The sequence below is a fragment of the Procambarus clarkii genome, chromosome 76, assembly GCF_040958095.1.
Source record: "Procambarus clarkii isolate CNS0578487 chromosome 76, FALCON_Pclarkii_2.0, whole genome shotgun sequence".
Lineage (NCBI taxonomy): Eukaryota > Metazoa > Arthropoda > Malacostraca > Decapoda > Cambaridae > Procambarus > Procambarus clarkii.
In genome coordinates, this window is record NC_091225.1 from 7,313,295 (window position 1) to 7,337,725 (window position 24,431).

At 45.8% G+C, this 24,431-nt stretch overlaps 1 protein-coding gene across 1 annotated transcript in view; it reads left to right on the forward strand.

Annotated features, from left to right (window-relative positions):
• LOC123752313 (uncharacterized) overlaps positions 1-24,431 on the forward strand; it is a 125,043-nt gene that overhangs the window by 62,879 nt on the left and 37,733 nt on the right. The window contains exon 6 of the mRNA XM_069313620.1: positions 20,193-20,361. Within this exon, the coding sequence (XP_069169721.1) occupies positions 20,193-20,361 (169 nt within the window). The remainder of the gene's footprint in view (positions 1-20,192; positions 20,362-24,431) is intronic.

The window sequence follows — 24,431 nt, forward strand, 5'->3', positions numbered from 1 at the left end:
GGCAAAATCAATTACTAATCTTCAAAAGTTACAGTTCATAATGACTGAAAAATCTGGCAGAGTCAGGAATCTCCCCCCAAAGGTTAAAGTTAACAAACCATGAAATTTTACCAAGTCCTGAACCTCCTTGTTATAAGCTACACATCTGAGCAAGGCTCATGTTCCCTTCACCGTTAATCATACTCTCGTTTGCCTATCAAACGTCCATAATATTCCAAGGATCATTAAGTAAGACAACTGAGGGTAAAATGGGAACACTAGGTTACTCTGTGGTAATAACACAATTAAAAAAATATATCAAGAAATAATGACAGTTATTAATCACTTAATCACTTATTAGTTATGGCCTGATGACCACTCATACAATGAAAAAAAGAAAATAGCTTAGCACTTGATAACATGTATTACCAAACACAAAACAAACTCAGACACAATAACAAATGACACTCTACTTAACTCAGAGACACATCCAGCAACCCAAGACCATAACCAGCAACTAACGCTCGCCCTGAATGACAACCGGTAACGGCCAGGCTCACAATCGCCAAACACGACACGCAAAACATTTCAACAGCAACTCTTCCATGCAGAGATAATCACTCCCAATCACTTACAGACACAAGTATGTAATATTTTAGACACTCTGGAATAACATATCAAATAATTATGGTTCTCATAAGGAAAAAGAATAGTTAATGAATGACGATGCACAGCTGGCAACAATGACGGCAACACCACAGTTTGCGTTCTGCCTCTGTCTAAAATTGGTCCATTCTTACGTCGCACCACTGACCAACTCTCATTCAGCACCATACAGCTATACACTGTCATAACTGTAACACACATCACAAGATGAATATAATAACAACACAGTACTTATGCACTGGAAACATAACTATGGTAATTTTGTAATATAAAATTGCGCATGAATGTACAAAATGAAGTGTGGTGAATGTATAATTATACATACATTAAAATAGTGATAAATCAGATAAATACCTGGTATATAACGCTCCTGTACAGAGTTAAAGTTCACTCAGACTTCAAAATATGACAAAGTTCCCAAACAGATCTTATATTATAAGTCACTTCACCACAGAAGATACAATTTTAGAATTTAGTGATAACATTTATTAACCCCGATCTACACAATAATCCCCTTCTTACCTAGTTGGTAAGAAGACAATAGATACATGTAAATAAATATCCGTAATATACCATTGCTCAGACAGACCACACACAATAACGTATGACTCCTACCGAGTCTAACAGACCAGTGAAGATTACTTCTCGCTGTCTCCACAGGTTAACTAAACAATACCAACATTTTACATTAAAATAACCCACATAGAGTAACGAAAAGAAAACATGGAGTCAACTGCTAGCTGTCGTGGAGGGTGGACGTGTTCACTGCTCGCTCCGGCAGTTGGTGGTTGTTTGCCAGTTTTGGCCGTTTGGGGGTGTGTGTGTCTCTGCCCGTTTGTGCTGACGTGGAGTTCACGATGGGGGTCCCCCTTCCCCCTGTATTGCGGGCTCAGTCTGTAGGCCTCGAATTTTCCGGCCGGGCTGGGTACCCAGAGATAGCGCTGGTGTGTGAGTTACTTCATGTCCCTGTGATCAACATTTATGGGATCGAGCTGGTGATGGCACGGCGAGCGATAGTGAAGTTCACGGAGGAATTGGCGTATCGAGACTTTCTCCGTCGATACGAGGGGCGGACATTACCGCTGCCGGATGGTGCGGGCACTGTATCACTCTCTGATCGGAGTGGTGCCCTCACTTATGTCAGTGTGCATGGGGCTCCATTGGAGTTTCCGGAGGGTCTGCTACGGCGGTACTTCGGCTGGTATGGCGCAGTGGTTAGTGTGCGGGTGAACGTGGTGTCTTCCAGTCCCCTTAAGGGTGTGAGGACGAACATTCGCACACTGGGCATGAGGCTCCGGGAAGATATTCCGTCCTCTGTGCGTCTTATGGGCTACAACGTTCGGGTGTTTTACGCCCGCCAGCCTTGGACGTGTTATCGTTGTGGCCTCTTGGGCCATCAGGCTGCTGACTGTTCTGCGCCTGCCGTTGCACCCGTGAACCTCTTCAGTGAGGAGGATTTTCCGCCGCTTCGTGTGGAGGAGGATTCGGTGGATGTGGAAGTCTCTTCAGCCGCGGATGTGCCCCCTGTGTCGCCTGTTGCGCCGCCTGGTGCGCCCCTTGTTGTTGTCGTCTCTCCTCAGGAGGTTGTGTCGTCGCCTGGTGATCGTCCTGCTCCGACTAGTGTCCCTGGGGTTCTTCAGACTGCCTTCTGCTCGCATCCCCCATCTTCCAGTTCGTCCTCTGCTGCGTCTGGCCCTGTTCCTGCACCCTCGCCCTCTGTTCCGGCTGTGCTGGGTGATGGGGTGGATCCGGCGCTTCCTCCTATGCCTGGCCTGGTGCCCCATGTGGTTGAGGATGCTGCCGTTCTGCGACGTGCATCGGTTCGCCCGGCTTGTGTTGTGCGTGTCTCTGAGTCAGCCTCTGGGTCTGTTGATGTGCGGCCAGTGCCTAAGCGTTCACGGCGTTCGTCTTCAGCTTGGGCTGACGTTGGCGACTTCGACGCTTGTGAATCTGACGGCGACGGAGGGGTGGCTCCGGTTGCGTTGCAGACTACGGTGACGGCGGAGGTGCATTTGCATGAGGATGCCGGTGCCGGTGTTTCGGCCTCCGCTTCTGATATGGTGTCTGCGGTTCCTGTTTCGGGTGCATCGCCTGCCTCGGATGGCTCCGGTTCTTCATGGGGGGTGGTTCCCCCTGCTGAGGTTCTCGGTGAGCGGGGTGGCCTGGTGATGGTGTTGAAAAAGGCTGTTCGCTCTGGGGGTTCTGTAGCTCCTTCCTCGGTCCCCGTTTCATCGGCTGCGGTCTCGACGCCTCTTCCGTCTCCGGCCATTTCTTCAGCGTCTCCTGCGGTCTCGGTGGAGGCGTTACCATCTCGTCGATTGTCCCCTGCTCCTGTGTGTACGGCGACGCGGCCGTCTCGGCAGCCCTCGTAAGCTTCATCAGTGTCGTCTGCTACCTCGAAGGACGTGGTTTGCGCTCCCCGGCCTCGTTATGCGACTTGTGTCGGTGAGCTTAAGGAGTGGCCGTTTCCGCCTGATCTGGTGGTTCCCGAGTTTATGAGTGGCCCACGCCGGCAGGGGGATCGTCCCCTTACCGACAGAGAATATTAGATTTGGGAGGCCTACAAGCGAAGGTATCCTTGGGCTTCGGAGATGTTTGGTCCTGTCTCTGAGAAATGTATTCCTCACTCATGATTCCTTTGTGTATTGTGTGTTGTGGGTTGTTTCCATTTGTGTGCTTGGTTGTGGGGTGCGGGTCGGGTGTGTGTGAGTGGGTGGGGCGGGTTTGTTTCCCGGTTCCTGCGTGCTCCGGTTTGTGGTTGTGGGTTTATTTGTGTGGTTTGTGTGTGTTTGTGTCCGGTTCCTGTGCGGTCCAGGGTTTGGTTTGTGTGGATGTAATGTTCTTGTGTTAGGATTTGTGGTTCTATGTTATTATTATTGTTGTTATTGTTATTATTATTTTCGTTTCGTGTTGGTGCCTCTCCGTGTGTGGTTGGGGTGTTGGTAGCCTTGTTCTGTATATTTAATGTTTTGGTGTGTTGTTTCTGTATTGTATTCTGCTGTGTTTAACTTATTTGTTGTATTTTGTTTGTAATTATTGTTGTTTTGTGGTCGGCCCTTTCGGCTGACGGTTTTGTGTTTAGTACACTTGTTCCCTTATGTTTTTGCACGTTTGTGTTGTCATTTTGTTCTGTTCTATGTTGTATTTGTTTCCTTTTATTGTACTTATAAGCATGCTTGCATGTAAAATTAAAATAAAAAAATAAAATAACTTATGACTCCTACCGAGTCTAACAGACCAGTGAAGATTACTCCTCGCTGTCTCCACAGGTTAACTAAACAATACCAACATTTTACATTAAAATAACCCACATAGAGTAACGAAAAGAAAACATAAAATGCACCATAGTAAATTACACATACTCGAGAACATACGCAGATATTCAACTATACAAACAAATAATAATATATATACTCAAACAACAGAAACAAGAGCCGACAACCACCACACAGGATGGCTGCTCAGACGTAAACACTGGAATGCACACAGTCATTCAAACACAAAAAGGAAACCGGCCGACCTCCAATCGCGCACAACTCACCGGCCAGCTAACTCGCACAATAACAAATGAAATAAAACAAGCAAGAATAATAGAATACAATAATACCATTATTCCCAGAAACATAATCAAAGTTAAATACAAATATTCATTAATTTAATTACTGAAGCAGTGAAAAATTTTAATATAGGTAAATTAACACAACTAGGTATGACCTCAGCGTATCCAAATTCAACTGGTTCGCTGGGTCATGAGTGTTGTTGCCTGCCTGGCTGCGTGCTGACGGGGCCGTGTTGACATGGGGGGCCTGGCCATTCCTCCTGTGTTACGGGTAAATTCCGTGGGCCTGGAATTCACGTGTAAGGCTGGTTATCCGGCCATTGAGTTAGTTATGTGCGACATGCTTTGTGTCCCGGTGGAAGCTGTGTATGGCGTTGAGCTTGTTACGGCCCACCGGGTGATTGTCAAGTTCGTGGGGGAGGAGGAGTATCGGGACTTCCTCCGGCGGAACGAGGGGCGTTCATTGCAGTTGCCGGATGGCGCCGGCTCCGGTACGATCTCGGACCGAAGTGGTGCCCTGACATATGTCAGTGTGCACGGTGCGCCCCTGGAGTTCCCTGAAGACCTTCTCCGGCGCTTCTTCGGGAGGTATGGTGTAGTCATCAGTGTGCGGGTGAACAAGCTGTCCTCGGGGAAGTATGCTGGGAAGCAGACGAACGTCCGTACATTAGGTATGCGCCTGCGGTCGGATATCCCATCTTCTGTCCGGCTGCTGTGCTACTACGTTCGGGTGTACTATGCCCGGCAGCCCCGTACTTGTTTCCGGTGTGGCCAGTTGGGGCATCAGGCTGCCGGGTGCTCTGAGACACCTGCTGCACCCATTAGCTTATTCCGGGAGGAGGATTTCCCGCCGCTCCCTCAGGGCGTGGATTCCGGAGATGAAGTGGAGCAGGTCCCAGTCGCTGCTGATGCGGCCCCTCCTGCGTCACCCGACATGCCCCCGGTGCTTGTTGTCCCTCAGCCGAGTGCGTCTGCGTCTTCCTCGACTCCTGCTGCTGCGCCTGGTCCTGCACCCTCGCCAGGTGTTCCGGCTGTGCTGGGTGTTGGGGGGCTGCGGAGCATCCTGTTGTGTGCGGCCCAGTTCCCCATGTGGTTGCAGCTGCTGCAGTACTGCGACGGGCGTTGGTTCGCCCGGTTCGTGGAGGGCCATGGTTCTGGGTCCGCCTCCGGCTGTGAGGATGTGCGGCCAGTGCCCAAGCGTTCTAGGCGCTCTTCTACTGCTTGGGCTGATATGGAGGACTACGACGCGGATGGAGCTTCGGGAGATGGTGTGGCGATTCCGGGTGCCTCGTGTTCTACGACGCTGGTGGTGGCTGATGTCCATGTGTCAGCTGTTGACGATGATTGTGCGTCAAATTTACCTCCTGTTCTTTCTCCTGCAGTAGGTTCTCCGCAGTGGGAGGTGGTTGCTCCTACGGGCGTGGATGGTGTGGATCCTGGTGCGAGCCGAGGCATGAAGATGGTGCTGAAAAAGGATGCCAAGCGTGGGGGGTCCCGGCAGGTACAACGTTCGGTGGTTGACGAGGGGCCCTGTGAGGCAGCTGAGGAGGCTCCCAGTGTGCTGCCCATTGCCCGGCCTCATGGAAAGGTGCCTCTCCCTCTCATCTTGGCCTCCGGAGTGGCGAATGATGCTGACCATCCGTTGAGTTTTGATATTGTTGACCGTGTGCGTCCTGATCCGTGGTGCCCTTCTACTATCTGGATTCGTCGGGCTAAGTGTTTTATTGTAGGTGTGCCAGAGTTAATGCCTGATCCTCGTACGCTCAATAGTGCCCATGTTTCGGAGGACATTATGCAACTTTGGGAGGCGTATTGTATTCGCTTCCCGGCGGACGAGTGGCCGGACAAGTATGAGATCTTTTCGTAGTCTGTGTGCTTGCTGTGTGTTTGGTGTGGTGTTGTGATGTTTTGTTGTATTTTTCTCTTGTTTTCTTGTGTTTTTGATGTCGGCCCTTCAGGCCGGTGTTTAGTGACTTTATATGGTTGTGTATTGATTTGTTTGTTTCTTGATGTACTTTGTTGATGCATTCTTGGTCCTTCAGGCTAGTTGTTGTGTTTATGCCTGTTTTGTTTTCAGGTGTGCGTGTTTATTGTAATTGTTTATTTTGGCCTCGCCTTTTGTTTACGGGGCGGATTGCTTGGTGTGTGTTTTTTTTTTTTATTAATGTATTGATTTCCTGTTGCTTTACCTGTTGTACGTGTTTGGACAGTCTTGTGTTTGCACTGTTCTGTTTCCTGCTATGCCTCTTGTTGTATGTTTTGTTTTTCTTGAGGTGTTGTTTTGTACTGTGATTGTTGGATTGCCATTGTATTCTGTTTTGTGCTTTGATGTATGCTGTATTTTTCATGTTTCTCTTGTGTATGTGTTTTGTTGTGCTATGCTGTTTTGTTGTGCTATGCTGTCGGCCCTTCTGGCCGGTGGTCTATTGTTTTCCTTTATGTATTCTGTATTTTTATTGTATTTAATTTGCATGCTCTGCATGTAAAAATAAAAATAAAAAAAAAAAAGGTTCGCTGGGTCATAACAGTCATGTACTGCAAAACTGTTCATAAACACAACTCTTGTTGGACTTTCAGTGTGATCAAATTAATTAATGATCTGTAAAATATATTCAAGTAAATTTGGGAGAACAAATGGAGAACTTATCTCATAAAAAGTCTTCTTGTACATTTTGAATAGAAAAATCAATTCTAGTAGTGAAATTTACAATGTTTTCTTCCTGAGTTTACCTAAGGGTCATTATCTCTTTAAAGGCCTTGACAAAAACAGGAAGCCGGTGGCTTGTCAAAGGTCCTTTTGTCCTGATGATTTTTATATATATGGATGATAAATTAGAGCAATATTTTAGCATTTACAGCTTCAGGGAACAGTCTGTGCCATGGGTTTATAACCCAGTGGGTGAAAATACATCTGTTTTCTGTCCAACAGTTACTTGTTGATCTTGAAACCGTTACTCCTTGTTTGTGTTACATCTGACTTTTTTAAGAAGTGGTCTGGGTCAATATCCTCAACTTCTGTGGAAGAATAAAGACCTGCATAAACACATATTTGCCTTCACTAGAGGAGTAGGTACTGCCAACTGCATAGCAACATTACTAGAAACAGTTAACTCAGGTCGGCTTTAGTGATCTTCCTTGATCTAGAAAAAGCATTCGAACTCACAAGCCCGCACGCAATTTTACACACCTTAGTTAAAAAAGGTGTAAAAGGAAATATGCTAGGGTGGATTCAAAATTACCTAAGTCACAGATACGCCAGAGTACAGTTGCAAGGACAAGTGTCGGATTCTTGCATAAGAATGGGACTCCACAAGGAGGAGTTCTCAGTCCAAATATTTTTAACATCCTTATGGAAAACCTCGTTACCATGACATTTGCAAAAGGGTTAAATTGCTAAGCTATGCTGATGATATAGCATTAGTCATTACAGGTCCTTCACTTCTAAATAAAACACAAGAGGCGTTAGGTAAAGTAACAGCTGAATGCAGCATTTTAGGGCTAAAAATATCTGCACAGAAGTCTAAAGCAATGAGACTAGGCCACAACACTCCAGACAGGCACCTAAGCATTCAAGACATTAACCTTCAGTGAGTTAAACAATATTAATATCTCGGAACGTGGATAGATTCTAAAATGACATTCAACAAGCAAATTCAATATCTGAAGGAGAAAGGAATATAACGACAGAATATAATGAGTGCATTCACAGGGCCCCGTCTTGGAGCGGGACACAAAGTATTAAGAATGTTTTACATACATGTTTTACATAAAATCACGACTGAATATAATAAGAGCAATCACAGGGCCCCGTCTAGGAGCGGGACACAAAGTGTTAAGATTTGTTTTTGTGCCCTCATTTTGATTGTTCAAAATATTGAATTGTGTCAAAAAATTTCCAAAATGGTCACAAATTAACATCAAACACAAGTGTCAACTTAAATCATGTCTATGACTCTCAGCTAACACAATGGCATATATTTAAACAACATAATAATTAGTTTTATAAAAAAAAATTAAGTTCATTTTTTTTATTTTATTTTTCTTATTTGTTTATTAGACTATTTGCAAGAAACTTAAACACCTGACTGCACGTAAGCGTATCTGTAAGAGTGCCAATGTTGGAGGAAATTGGTTGATGTCAACCTCAGCCACAGATGGCAGCACCTTAGACTTTAATTTTTAATGATTTATTTTTCAAGTAACGGAAACGTAGCCCTTACTCTTAAATTTTAATCAATTTACATGAAACTTACACCTTATATGTAAAGTTTATGTCTCTAAAATCTGATGCCAGCGTTTTTTTCTAAGCTCGTATATTGATTTTATAATAGCAATAAACATGATATATTTTCATAATTTATGGGGGGGAACTTTGACTATTTGTATTTGTAACACTAAACATATTTTGGAAAATCCGCGGCTACGGATCCTTTATATTATGCTAATGTGTCAGAAAAATGTCACACAATGATTATATTTGAAACTTGTGGTTGTAGGGAATTACTGAAATTGTAATATATCGTTGAAAAAAATCAATCTCCCTTTCTATTTAGGCTGTAGTACTGAAGCTTGGATAATTGCAGCACTTTTCATATACAACTAGTCAAAAAAAATTGTTGACATTGGACAAAGTTTAAAAAACTAACTCATTGCCCCTTTATGTATATAAAAAAAGGGTTTGCTCAATAATGGAACGTTGCACTACACCATTAACAACATTTCTCCAGTCAGATTTATTTCCATTTCGGATGACCCTCGTCATTTATTTTTTTATCATTATTTAATCGATTCTAGATTTCTACCATTTATTTCATGTGCTTGTATTTTCCCTGCTAAACTTTCATGTGGTACCATATCAAAAGCTTTTGCAAAGTCCATCTGTGGTGTTATTGGATAAATTAATTATCGTTTTCGCCCGATAATTTTCGGGTTTGCCCGAAACGCTGTATTATTGACTTTTGGTATTGCATGTAGTAGCTTTATCTAAAAATTCAATATTATGTTTGTAACTCATCTTCTATGTATGTACTTTTACCTGAATAAATATTTAAGTTTTTTATTTTTTATTTTGAATTATTCGTATATTATTAATTATTCGTATGTGTATTCTGTCTTGGATTGCAAGTGGATTGTAAACAATTGCATTTCAGTTTCCATGAATTCATTTTGGGGGGAGGTATTTTAAGTTATTAATTAATTTAATTCGGATCGTGCAGAATTTTATGGAACTTAAATTCTGTTTAATTTCAGTGTAAAAATTTGTGTTCTGAGCACAGTTTCCATGGCCAGCCTTTTTACCGATCTTAGGCCGTGTGACAACATAAACCATACATTGGGCCAAATAAAAAACTACAAAAACTGACTATGAGCTCACTGCCAAGGTCATTTAACTCATAACTTATTTCTAGTTAAATTACTTATATAAGAATCACCGGACAACTTGTGAATTTCATTAGAATCAAAATCGCACGTGTAAGCAATTATCAATTTCTACTTGAAGCAAAAGAGCTTTGATTATCAAATTTAGTCGTGTTTTTTTTTTTTCTTTTTAGCAGGGATAATCCTGCGCGGGCCCTAAGCCTCTGGCTGGCCCACTAAGTGATGCTTGTTTCTGTTTTACCTGGGGGGAGGATGAGTATGTATGACTCGTATGGTCGCTTCAGTAAGATTTTGCCATATGTGCTTAACAACTTCCTCTGCTCTGTTGAATCGAAGGTGAAATCTTAACGGGTTTGTAACTGTGCACTGTGTTAGATAATGTTCCAGTGGTCTGTCGGGCATTTCTCCACAGTGTTGACATTTCCTCTCACCTTCCGGAACCTGTAAGCCTATTTCCCATGCACATGGGTATCCAAGCCTGATGCGATGTAAGTGCACTTCTGTTGTTCTACTGCCCCCGTTCATCAAACTAAGTGGTTCGTAGTTGGTTGAATTCTTGTACCAACCCGCAGATCCTGATGTTGCAACTGCTGTGTTGTGGTCACTGTACATCTTTCGCATTGCTCTGTTTCGAATCACTTTCTTCATCTGGGAGAGACTCTGTGGTATGTAAATGTCTACATTCCTCCTCTTAGTAGCAAGTTTTGCAGCTTCGTCTGCAATGTCATTACCTAATAGTCCCACATGACTTGGCACCCAGTTGATAAGTACCCGTCGGCCTTGTCGTTTGAGTGTGTGCATGAATGATAAGACATTGGTGATCAGATGGATGTTATCACATATGTGTTCTTGTTGCAAGGTTTCAATGGCGGTTCTCGAATCTGTATGGATGATAACATGTTGGCGGTGTTCAGCAAGAGCATGTTCCAAAGCCTTTTGAATGGCTAGCATCTTTGTTTGTAAAGTCGAACACCCATTTGAGAGCCTCCAACTATATACAGAGCTTCCTGCTTTAACTGCAGCTCCGGTTTCGTGTCCCTGCTGGTCTACTGACCCATCCGTGAAGTAAGTGAAGCTGTCGGATGCCATGTTTGCCTCTATATGCATCTGTGCAATGTTACGTAGCAGATGAGGATGTGTCTGGTTCTTCTTTCCGTCAAGAGCCATAATCTGAAAGTCTGCTGGCAGAGATTCCCAAGGGGCTTGTATAACAGTCTGCATGTATGTCGTCGACACCCCTCTCAGTGACTGTGTTTGTCATATCGAATGTATCGATGGCGTTTATCGCACAATGGGTCCACCTGTTGCCATTGGAGGCTCTTCCGTCCAGAGTTAGTGCTCCAGTGATCATATCTTTAAGTGAACTGATTCTAGGTCTAGTCAATATCTTGGTCAGCATGCACGCAGCAATCCCCTTTACCCTTATTTCAATCGACGTGAGCTTTGTCTCTAGTCTTAGGTTCAGGATTTTAGTCCATCTGGGAGCACCTGTTATGACTCGCAATGCATCATTTTGAAGAACCTCAACGTTTGTCCACTGACCAGGAGAAAGAGTGAGTAAGGCAGGTGCTGCATAATCAACCAGGGAACGAACGGCGTGTATGTAAAACATTCTCAGCACTCTGTGTCCCGCTCCTAGACGGGGCCCTGTGATTGCTCTCATTATATTTATTCGTGACTTTGCTTTCTCCTTTAGATATTGAATTTGCTTATTGAATGTCATTTTAAAATCAATCCACACTCCGAGATATCGATATTGTGTAACCCACTGAAGGTTAATGTCCTGAATGCGTAGGTGCCTGTCTGGAGCCTTGCCACCTAGTCTCATCGCCTTAGACTTCTGTGCAGATATTTTTAGCCCTAAAACACTGCATTCAGATGTCACTTGATCTAAAGCACCTTGAGCTTTATTTAGAAGTGAAGGACCCGTAATGACTAATGCTAGATCATCAGCATAGCTTAGCAATGTAACCCCTTCTGTAAAGGACATGGTAACAAGGTTTTCCATAAGGATGTTAAAAAGACTAGGACTGAGGACTCCTCCTTGTGGAGTCCCATTCTCGTGCAAGTGGTAGTCCGACACTTGTCCTTGCAACTTTACTCTGGCATACCTGTGACTTAGGTAATCTTGAATCCATGCTAGCATTTTCCCCCTCACACCTTTTTGAACTAAGGTGTGTAGTAATGCTGGCGGGCTTGCAAGTTCAAACGCTTTTTCCAGATCAAGGAAGACCACTATAGCTGGACCCGAGTTAACTGTTCCTAGTAATGTTGCTATGCAGTTTGCAGTACCTACTCCTCTAGTGAAGCCAAATATGTGTTTATGAAGGTCTCCAGTCTTCCACAGTAGCCTATTTAAGACCATCCGTTCTGCAGTTTTACTAACGCATGATGTTAATGAAATGGGTCTGTAATTGCCAGGTTCATTCGGCTTAGGAATCGGGATGATGTCTGCTTTCTTCCAAGAGGGCGGTAGTTTGCCTTGCTGCAAAGACGCATTGATGACGTCCAATATCCCTCGTTCTCCAGCAGGACCTGCATGTGCGATCATTGAGTATGTAATGTTATCAGCACCTGGTGCAGTGTCCTTACCACCTTTTTTGGCTCTGCTTAGTTCCTGTTCGGTGAAGGGACAGTCACATTCGTCATTTATAGCTATGCCCTCATGAATGACTGTCATCCTCTCTTGTTTTAAGCGTTCTTGCTGCCTTCGGACCATTGCAGGAAGCTGATATGAAGCTGTTCTTTCTGCAAATTGGAGAGCAAGTCTCTCAGCCTCCTGCAATGGTTGAATACATGCCTGTGGCCGGGCTGGTCGTCCTGATATAGTTTTAATCTGACCCCATCTCTTGTCAAGACTACTATGTTCATTTAGAGTTTGACACCACTCAAACCATCTTGCCTCCTTTACTTCTCTAGAAACTCGCCTTGCTTCAGATATCACCGCTCGTAGCAGAGTTCTTCCTTCTGGTGTGGGGTTTCTCTTTAGATGTTTTCTGAAGATATTGACTCTGTGGTTCTGTTCTTTAACGTCATTACTATAGAACCAATAGTTCTTTCGTTTCGTGTTACCTGTGATAATGATTGGAATAGCTGTGTTCGCAGCAGCTGCAACGGCTTCCTGCAGATTGGTCTCGTGTATGTTCAAATCCTCAGGTGGCGTGTACGTTGCATACCATTTTTCAAGTTCTTCCTGGTATACATTCCAATTGGCCTTTCCTAAATTCCACTGAGGCTGCGCAGGAGGTGTAGGAGGTCGTGCCAGGTTTAGTGTCGTGACAGTAGCATAGTGGTCACTGGTGATCACCGGGTCTACTTCCCACTTCGCCTGTTGCTGGAGTGCTGTTGAGATGAATGTAAGATCAAGGGAACCTCCTAGAATGTGAGTGGGTTCCCCAGTGTTGAGAAGTGTAATTTCAGGTACTTCACGCAGAGCTGCAGCTAAATGGCGCCCATCTGCATTGGCTGGCCCAGTTGCACCTAACTCTTGATGATGAGCATTAAAATCTCCAGCAAGAATTAAATTTTCTTGCGTGGCCAAGGCAAGCACTGCCTCTGCTTCTAGTTTACGTCTAGGGGGCTTGTAGACGTTGTATATGAGGAGCTCAAAATTAGCCATATTCACTGTAACTGCTAATACCTCTACTCCATCCCCACATGAAACTGAGTCCATTTTCTTGCTGGGTATGGTGTTTCTGACTAGGGTCATTAATCCTCTTAGTCTCCCCCGCTCATACGGTAGAACATAGTGCTGATATCCAGCTAATCTGAAGGATTTCGTGGCTGGGAAAAGAGTTTCTTCCAAAACGATGCTATCTGCTTTCGTGCTGATTGCAGCCTCCTGAAGTGTGTGTTTTTTATTTCCAAGACCTTGTATGTTCCACTGCAGAATTCGTAATGGCCAGACGACGGGGTCGGGTGGTGTTGCTTGTTCTACTAGAACTCCTCCGCGGAATCGACCTCTATATTCTCCGCCTCGCAAGTCGTGGCGCTGCAAATCGGACTGCATTGATAGTTCGTGGTCATCCCCGACAACTGTTGGAATCTGTGCATAACTGTGGTCCATCGCTATGTTGTTGGAAGTGCTGCAGGTCGGACTGCATTGATTGTTCGTGGTCATCCCCGGCATTGTTGGAATCTGTGCAGAACTGTGGTCCATCACTTTGTTGTTGGTATTGCTGCAAGTCTGACTGCATTGATTGCTCGTGGCCGTTTCTTGTGTTGGCGGAACCTGTGCATCTCTGCTGTTCAATACGTCTTTGTTGGCGTTGCTGCATATCAGACTGCATTGGCTGTTGTTGTCTGTCTCCTGTGTTGGAAGATTCTGTTGATCGTGGGTGGTCACAGCGTCTTGCAGTTGCGTTTGTGAATGTCGAGGTTCCGGTGTCTTGACTATCCGACTGTTGTCGGTAGTCAGTATGTCCAAGTTGCGGCGTTTGTCCTCTTGTGCTCCATCCTGTCGGAGACTGTCTATTTCTCGTGTAACTGTGGTCTGCTGCACGATCTTGTCCATTATCACACAAGTGATGTCTTGAGTCTGTTGTTGTGAGGCGTTCTGCGTCATCTGTAGGCAATTGATAATGGTCTCTGCCATGATCTTCACGATGGTTTTCAGCTGGACCTCGGTAAAACTGTATAGCTGGTGAGCAGATTCCGAAAGTAAGTGTTTTCTGCTCTTTTGCATTTGCTGGACTTCTGCAACACTTTCGTGTAATGTCTGATTCGGAATTGACAGATTCGGGAAATTTTGCTCTGTGAGAGCGGGTGGCTGGTGTGGCTGTGCACGAGTGTTCCAGACGTTGGTGTTGGGGTATGTATCGCTGGGCAGTGTGTTGATCCTGGCCTGAGCTGTCTGCACTTTTTCTTTCCGTGCAGAGCAGGTTGTGCTCCAGGCATGATGTTTGCCTCCACAATTTGGACATTTGGCTGTTGTGGTCTGGTTGGCCTTGTGCTTGGCAATACAGTCTTTGGTTGGATGTCTCAGGCTGCACACTCCGCACCTCTCCTGTCCTGTGCAGCGTGACTGATGGTGGCCGTATTTCTGACACCTGAAGCAGCGTAGGGGTTCCGGGACGTATGGCCTCTGTCGGTATGTTCCCCAATTTCCAAGACCGAAAGTTTCTGGCACATGTCCCATGACGGTCACCAGAACCTGACGCGTCGCTGCCTTGTCTACTTTTGTGTGGCAACGTTCCGCATTCAGGACTTGCTTGTGTTCTAGCACTGGATCCAGGGGAAAGTCGATTGGGTATCCCAAAAGCACGACTCGTGTGCGTCGTTCTGAAGGGTCCAGCTTTACCAAGCACACAGGTTTCCCCTGCAGGACTCTTACCTTCTCTAAGTAATGTGCAGTCTGTTGGTCTTGAGGTGTCAGTATTATTTCTCCCTTCAGGTTGACTGTAACGGAAAGTTTGAGCTCTGGCTGTTCTTTTTCCATCGCCGTTACTACTCCATATGCTGTAGGAAAGTGGTCGGTCTGCATGATCTTGAATTTTGGAAGAAGTGCAAAGGCTGGCGATGTCTGGTGTGAGACTGGTGGTGTCCTCCCCTGTCCCATACTGCTGTCCTGCGGCTGGGCTGTGGAGAGAGGAACAATGGCTGACACTGGCTGGTGTGAAACCGGCGGTGTCCTCTCCTGACTCATACTGCCGTCCCGCGGCAGCGTTGCGGACAGAGAAGCATTGACTGACACTGGCTGGTGTGTGAATGACGCTGTCCTCTCTAGGTCCATTACGTCCGCTGACTTGTTGGTAGAAGCAAGTGGTAAAGCCTCGATAGCAGTTTTCTTTGGGGCCTGCTGTACATCGGTCCACCGTCCTTCCTCGTCCGAAAGCTGCTTCCATTCCCTCTTGCGCTGAGCCTTCCCCATGGCTCTCTTCAGGTAGTGAGAACCGACTCAAACCACCGGAGCAGCAGGCGACACGTCCTCACTGCACGGTAGCTCAGGAGCAACTCCCCTTAGTCGTGGTGTTATGCTCCTGATAAACGGCATTCAATGCCCCTACTACCATTTAAAAATTTCACATGGCCAAGCTAAGAACAATACATTGTTTGGTGACTTAACAGAACTGTGAGGCGCCGAACAGCAACAACCGTCTGAACGAGACTATCCAGTTTTTCGGCAGCGTATTCAGAGAAATTTATGAGAGTTGCACCCTGGCAGCCCTGGAGTGTTGACGGTTTGCCTACCCTCCCTGGTCGTTGAGGTTGTTTGCCACTTTGATCACTAGGGGGTGCAGGTGTCTCTGCACTCCCTGATCTTGCTGCCTGGCTACGTGTTGATGTGGCGAGCTTGCGATGCGAGGCCATCTTTCCCCTGTTGTTGTAATAACCCTGAATCTATCTTAAATGAATCTTTCATATCCTCCCTCTTCTTCACTCAATACCCCAGCTTAACACTGTTACAGTCCTGTATGATCCATGACCCCTCACTGGACTGCCACGAATATAAGCTGAATATTAAATGAGGGGGACACCACAAGAATAGGGGTAATTAATTTATAACTAATAATAAATATCATTAAAACACTGCCACCACCTTCCCGATCAACCATACCTGAATGTGTCTATCACCGATCCCCCAGGAAGGCAAGGAATCAGTAATCATGGAACACCCGGGTAATAGGAACTTCCGCAATAATTTTTTGGGAAATAGTTGGTTTAATTTACTTTGCTTATTTAAATCCTAGGGCAACTTTAATATCTATTAAATGGAGGAGAACATGGGGTGTTTCCAATTCAACACATAAAAATAACAAAGTAGAGAAATATATCAAATGGGAACTAAGTGGATACCACTGGACAAGTTATACAATTTATTTTATGAATCATGTAAATTAAAACAATTTGAACATATACCCTATTCTATTCCCCTAGAGGCACAATGGGTATCTACTGAGGACATGAAATCAAGTGCACAATACCTTAAAACCGCACTGAGGCCAAGATGTCAATGGCTGCCCTCAGCCCCTTGGATGCGGGCCCAAGTCCCTATTCCCAACACCCTACCGAAATTTTGTTTTACTAGCTTACCAGTGGAAAGGATTGCTCCTCCCACCATCTAATACAGCCCCAGGGTTCCACCCCTTATTTTGGCAATGGCCAACCATTTAACACTAGGCCTGAGGTCTGGCTCTCTAGAGCCAATAAGGACTTGGCACTTATCTACCACCAATCACCTTCCATTCTCTGCCTTGGAAGGATACATGAAATTCTTGAAGATTGAGTCAGCTCTCTCCAGCTATTCGAAGGGAACAAGGCGCCTCTATGGAGCCTAGTGCACCTCCGAGCAATGTTTACCAAACTGATAATTTAAGTTCAAGCCTGTCTCCTCCAAGATAAAGGGTAGGGACATTTGACTCGTCTGGTATGAGGAAGGAACTGGTGAGAGGGGAAGAGAGGGAAATGAGAGGTGGATGGAGAGGGAAATCTGAGTGGGGAGAATGGACTGGGGAAGCAAAGGTACCACGAGGGCCAGCTAGCAAGTCCACCCTCAGGTCAACCTCTCGGCCCTTGACAAATGGCCGAAGGGGGGGGGGTGAAGAGGGGGAGACGAATGACAAGCCAGGGGAGGAGAGAAAAGGGGAGAAAGAAAGAAGGAAAGAAGGGGAGAGGGGAGAAGCCATGATCTGAGCACCAAATCATTACATTGTGAGAGTGAACTCCATGGGCCTGGAGTTCACTGGCCGTGCTGGATACCCGGATGTCGAGATGGTTGTGTGTTATGTGACATGCTCCATGTCCCAGTGATGGTCATCTACGGTGTTGAGCTTGTAACTGTTCAACAGGTTATTCTCAAATTTGTGGGAGAGGAGGTGTACCGTGAGATCCTCCGTCGCTATGAGGGGGGTTCATTGCCGTTTCCAGATGGTACTGGCTCTGTGTCCATTACGGACCACAGTGGAGCTACAACGTATGTCAGTGTGCATGGGGCGCCCCTGGAGTTTCCCGAAGACCTGCTCCGATGTTATTTCCAGAGGTTTGGAGCTGTTGTCAGCATGCGGGTGAGCACGCTCTCCTCAGGGAGGTATGCGGACCAATATTCGTACCCTGGAGCCAGGGATGCAGATGCAGTCAGATATACCATCTTCTGCCCGGCTAATGGGTACTACGTCCAGGTGTACTATGCCCGGCAACCCCGTACATGTTTCTGGTGTGGCCTGTTAGGGCATCAGGATGCCGGGTGCACTGGGGCTATTGTTGCTCCCGTCAACTTGTTCCGGGAAGAGACTTTCGCGCTCCTCCCTCTGGAGGAGGACTCCGGGGGTGAGGAGGTGAGCGTCCCGTTAGCTGATGCGGCTCCCCCTGCGTCGTCCGACATTCCTCCTGTTGTTGCGGACCCTCCTCCGGGTGTTGCAGTGCCGTCGGATGATCTTCCTGCTCCTGTCGCTGTCCCCGCTGATCCTGTGAGCCTTCCTGGTGATCAGTGCGAGGCGTTGCTGTCTTCCTCTCCCTCATCTTCGCCTGCTGCGCCTGGCCCTGTGCCCTCGCCTCGGGTCCCAGCTGTGCTGGGTGCTGGGGTGGCTGCGAAACCTCCTGCTGTGTGTGGCTCGGTTCCCCCTGTGGTGATGGCTGCTGTCGTTCTGCGTCGGGTGTCGGTTCGTCCGGCGAGTGGTGCCCATGTGTCTGGATCCGCCTCCGGCTCCGATATCCGGCCGATACGATATCCGGCCGGAGCCCAAACGTTCCCAGCGTTCATCTTCTGCCTGGGCCGATGTTGGTGACTTCAGTGACTGTGGGTCCTCAGGTGTCGACGGTGTGGACCCGGATGCATCACTGTCTACGCAGTTGTTGTTGGCGGGAGTCCATGTGCCAGTTGGTGCCGGTGCCCGTGTCTCTGACTGTCTTCTGTTCTTTCTCCACCAGGGGGCTCTCCGACGTGGGGGGGTGTTGGCTTCCGCTGCCAGGAATAGTGTGGATGCTGGTGCTGAGCGTGGCCTGGTGGTGACATTATGAAAGGATGTGCGCCGTTTGGGTTCCCTGCCATTATCTGGTGGTGTGCCCGTGGCCGCGAGTGCCCATGTGGTGGTGCTCTCTGTCATGTTAGTTCCTGTGAGGAAGCGCATTGGGGCCCTAGAGGACGTTTTGCCGGCGTCTGTGATGCCACCGGGTCACTGGAAAACGATTGCCGAGTTAGTGCTGTCTGACGAGCCGGAGAACTTTCTTGGTGAGCAGGTTCCATGTGTGTGCGGGCGTGTGGCGGAAACTCGCCTCGTCAGTGACACCATCTGGGTCCCCTGTTTGCGGGTGCTTGTGTCTGGGGTTTTGGATGTTATGACTTCCCCAGTGGATGTGCGAGACCCTCGGCAATGCTTGCTCTCGGAAGCGTTTAATATGTGGTTCCCGTTGGTCCGGTTTCCGGGCAAGAATGTGCACTAATATCCTGTTTATGTGCTTTGTGTAGTGTTGTGTGCTCCTCAGGCTGCTTGCTTGCCCTATTGTGTGTTGTTCTTTTATGTGAGTTTCTTATCTATATGTGCTAGTGCCTCTCACGTTGCTTGTTGCGAGGCCGGTCGTTTCTTGTGCATTATCTTGTTCATGTTTTTTGGTTGTGGTTTGTGGGTATTTTGTATTGTATATATGCCCTGTATTATGTATTTGTGTTATGTTTCTGCTTTACGTGTTGTCTTGTGTTTTGTGTTCAATGTTTTGCTGTATGTTTTGATTTTCTTGTGTTCTCTTTCATGGTTTACTACATGTTGTGCTTTGTTGTCGCTCCTTCAGGCCAGTGCTAATATGTTTGATTGCTTAATCTGTTCCTATCTTTTTTTTCTTTGTCATTATTTGTTTGCGTGCCTGCTTGTTTACATTGCATTTTGTTTTGTGTTATGTTCTTGACTTGTTATATGATGTCTTTCTCTTGAGTTTTCTCCTGTTATACTTAATGTTGAACTTTGCTGTCGGTCCTTCTAGCCGGTGGTTTTCTCTTTGCTTAGCTGATATGTTCATATGTTGTTTTATTGTATTTTTTTGCATGCCTGCATGGAAAAATAAACAAAAGTAAAAAAAAATAAAACTTGCATAAGAATGGGACTCCACAAGGAGGAGTTCTCAGTCCAAATCTTTTTAACATCCTTATGGAAAACTTCGTTAACATGACATTTACAGAATGGGTTAAATTGCTAAGCTATGCTGATGATATAGCATTAATCTTCACAGGTCCTTCACTTCTAAATAAAACACACTGGGGGTTAGATAAAGTAACAGCTGAATGCAGCACTTTAGGGCTAAAAATATCTGCACAAAGTCTAAGGCTATGGGACTAGGCAGCAACACTCCAAACAGGCACCTCCGCATTCAAGACAATGACCTTCAGTGAGTTACACAATATCAATATCACGGAATTGGAGAGTACATCTTGTTTTAATAACTACTCGACAATATCCTGTTTAAATCTTAAACAATCAATCTTTAAAGATTTTTGTTTTAAAGAATTTATAATTAAAATCTTTCCAAAATCTTGAGTATGGAAGTCAAGTATTAATGTAATAGTATGGTGCGAATCAGTGTTTGTAAGAATGATTTTGCTTTGGCAGAAGTAGTCCGTTAATAGACAGAGATAACAGCATTTAAAAGTTAATTTTACTTACAATGTAACCAACCTCGCCAGAAAGCTTTGAAGACTTTATGGGCCACAAGATGAGAATAGTAACAACATCGGTAGTTCTACCATATATTGACTACCAGAGGGCCAGCGAGATCCCTGGAACAGCCGTCACACTGACTGACTCCTGTGATGCCCGGCTCATCCACACCTTCGCGGCCAAACTCAACTTCACGTATGGCTTCACTTGCTCTTTAAAATTTGTGCTTAGCATAAATTGTAACTCACCTGTACACACGCATGCAAAAATTTGTAATACACATTGAATCAATCTGTACAATTTTATAATGCAATGCAAAAATACATAATAAGGTATGCATTTAACTTACTTGTTTGATAATACAATATATGCCTGCTGTAAACAAACACAAACACACACACACACACATTCATGCATACACCCCCATACCCAGCCATTCAGATTGAAAGTTACAACTGATTGACAATTGAGAAGCAGGAACAAGGAACCGAAGCTCAACCTTTAGAAGCACAACTAGGTTAATAAAACTAGGTGAATACACACACCCATAAACATGGGGCCTCACGGCTGAGTGGACAGCACTAGGGGGTCATATTCCGAATAGCCCCAGGTTCGATTCACGGCGGAGGCAGGAACAAATGGGGCAAAGTTTCTTTCACCCTGTTACCCATGTTCACCTAACACTAAATAGGTACCAGTAGAGTAATATAGATTAGAACCATGCGTGACCTCCCAGACAGGTGAGCCATCTGTGGCCACATGTCTATGTGAGTGCAAGGGGATCCGTCTCATCACGTGAGAGGTGCCCCCGCTTGCCTGGTTCTAGTCCAAGCATGTTTAATGGGGTGTAAGGTTAGGATATGGTGAGCATGTGATCATGTGCACCATGTGTGCTTGTGTGTATGTAGAAGTTGTAGTTAGTGTTGAAAATATATGCATAGTAAGCGTAGAGTTGTACAGGTGTACGTGTATGCTTCGAGTTAAGCATGAGGCATCTAGATCTAAGCATGGGGTCTCCAGAGTTAAGCATGGGACCTCTAGATCTGGGCATGGGACCTCTAGAGTTAAGCATGGGACCTCTAAATCTAGGCATGGGACCTCTAGAGTTAAGCATGGGACCTCTAGATCTAAACATGGGACCTCTAGAGTTAAGCATGGGACCTCTAGATCTAAGCATAGGACCTCTAGAGTTAAGCATGGGGCCTCAAGATGTAAGCATGGGAGCACTAGTGTTAAGCATGGGACCTCTAGATTTAAGCATGAGACCTCTAGAGTTAAGCATTGGGTCTCTTGGTCTAATCATAGGAGGGGGGGGGGGGGTACAAGAGTTAAGCATAGGGACCTATAGCCTATGGGTCTCTAGATCAAAGCATGGGAGCACTAGAGTTAAGCATGGGACCTCTAGAACTAAGCATGGGGCCTCTAGATCTAAGCTTGGAGGGGTGTAGAGTTAAGCATAGGGCCTCTAGAGTTAAGCATGGGGTTCTAGATGTACCGTTGGAAATAACCGGGAGGGAGGGTGGGAGACTGGGCGCTGCCTAGTGTGCACACATGACCTTGCCCGGTGTGTAAACCAAGTTATACTTACCGGGTGTTATCAGTTGTCCACTATCCCCCGCTATGCCTCGGAGAATTAAAACCACACATTAACCAAAGGACCTCTGTCGAGGTCTCCCTATGTCAGGCATGCCTCCATCAGATCTATTTCAAGCAATTTCAAGGCTTGTTCTGTGCAAAGGGGTAAAGCAATATTTAATGTACATTTGTAGGCGAAAGAAAGAGGGTGTGTTTATCCCATACATTATCAGAAGAGGAAAAGGTCTGTCCCAGTGAGCCCTCACCAACCACCAGTCTGGCGAGTAATAAGATGTTTTCGATTACATACTCCCCCTTACCCAACCACATCCGTTGGCATCCACCATCAGCTCCAAATCACCCTTCTTCAGTTGTTCTTCATCAATCACCAGTCAATTCCTTACATTACTTTTTGTCTATCATTTAAAGAGGGGTGTGATCTTAATATTTAGTTTTCACTACAAGAGGCCAGCCGCCACTGGTCAATCGCAGAAGTTGTGGTCATTAGGACCGCGCTCAGTAGAGAGAGGCCGAGTAATGCAGAGTATGGGGCTATCCCTGCTTGGAGATGGGCAGCCAAGGGGCCTGACAGCTGAGTGGACAGTGCTTCGGATTCAAAGTCGAGAGGTTTCGGGTTGGATCCCCAGTGGAGGCGGAAACAAATGGGTAGAGTTTATTTCACTCTGATGTTCTGTTCACCTAGCAGTAAATAGGTACCTGGGAGTTAGACAGCTGCTACAGGCTGCTTCCTGGGGGTGTCTAACAAAAAGGAGGCCTGGTCGAGGACCGGGCCGCAGGGACGCTAAGCCCCGAAATCATCTCAAGATAATCTCAAGAGATCCCCCACTCCCCTACCCCCACACATCCAGTGCCAGTCTCGGCCCCTGCTCCAAGACCCTCACCCATCGTTCTCCTTGGCAAACTTTGAAACATATCAGATATATAAGCAGAGAAATTGATGTAACAATGTCCAGATTAAAGCTGGGACACATCAAACTGGCAGCACACAACAGTAAATACAGAACAGTCATCAACGAACTCTTCATCCACCGTCATGTCGTGTAAACAATCGAACACTATCTCATTCACCGTTTCCGATATCATAGCACTAGAGTGAATTTCCAACAAGTGTTTAGCGCTCTTAAAATACCTTTAACCATCAAGCATATATTAGGAGATGACTTCTCGTTACATGAAAATAACCAATGTGTACAATATACAGTATTTAATTATTTAAACTTCCTTAAAGCAGTTCAACACATTAAACACTTTTTCTGTTTCAAAACGTTGCTCCCATCAAATCATTCTGCTCCTATTCCGTTCGTTGTGTGCATCCTATGTACTAGTAATTCTACTTTAACATTCATCTTTGCTTTCCATTTTTGTGTGTTTTCTGTCCAATATACAGTAATTAAAATTTCCCCATCACACCATTTATTATGTTTAACTTTTACCAGATAGTCACCTTCAGAATCTTTTCATCATTCCTTAACTAAAACTATTCGTCAATCAGGTGAAAATAGACAAGTATAGCTTCGTTCACCGTTTTCTTAATCTAATTATGCTTCTTTCAAATTTTAAAATACTCAAGTACATCACTTCTAAACCCCTTGTGTTAAATAAATTGTTTTTGTCTACCCTATCATTATCTTTGAGAAACTTGTATGCGGTGATCATATCCCCAAGTTTTATCTGTGTTTTTTATGAGATAAAAATCTCACCATCCTGATATGAGCTATAAGAGGGAGTCATGTTATCCGCATACAATTTTGCAGCCAGTTAGTGAGTGTGGTGGGAATCACCAGCCGGGTCGGCCGTTCCCCTGGTCTCCCTGCTGGTTCTTACATTGGTCGATTATTGGTTGCCCTGTCGGGTGGTTGTTTACCACTGCGGGGTGACTGTTTTTCAGTATCAGTATGGGGGACTTACGTGTAGCCACTGAGGAGGAAGGACTCGGCTGGACTGACATTTGCCTGTCGGGTGGATATTGGCGTCTTCAGCAACACCCTGTTTGCAGTTATAGGCGTGAATATGGAAGATCTCGTCGGTCTACAAGTTGTTCGTGAGGACAGAGTGGTTGTGAAGTTTGCAGAGAGTGGCTTGTTCCGGAGGTTTCTCGACCAGTATGAGGACAAGGTAGTGGGCTTGAGCAATGGTCTCGGCTCTGTGATTGTGACGAATTTGAGTGTGGAGTACACATACGTGTCTATTAGGAATGCACCGTTTGAAATGTCTCAGGATCTTCTCCGTCGAACTCTTGCCAGGTATAGGTGTGTGGACTCTATTCGTGTCTGTAGATATGCAACTGGAGACATCAAGGGGCTCGGTAAGGGCTACAGAACGGCTAAGATGGTTCTTCATGGGAATGTGCCTTTTCCTCTCGTGCTTGCTGACTTTATGGTCTGCTTCTCCTACCGTGGGCAGACTCAGAGGTGTTTTATATGTGGCCACGTTGGACATTTGGCTGCTGCCTGCGACACTCGGATGTGTGATTTTATTAATGTGTTCCATGAAGCGGATTTTACTCCCTTGCCCGAGCATGAGGATGTCTCGGTTGTGGAAGGTACCCCTTGTGAGAGGACGGACGCAGTGATGGGTGCCGCTCCAGTAAGTGCAGTTGGTGGTGTGGGTGTCAGGGTGGTGAGGGGTACAGAACCGCCCCTGCCATTGGCTTTCTCACCTCGGCCGGC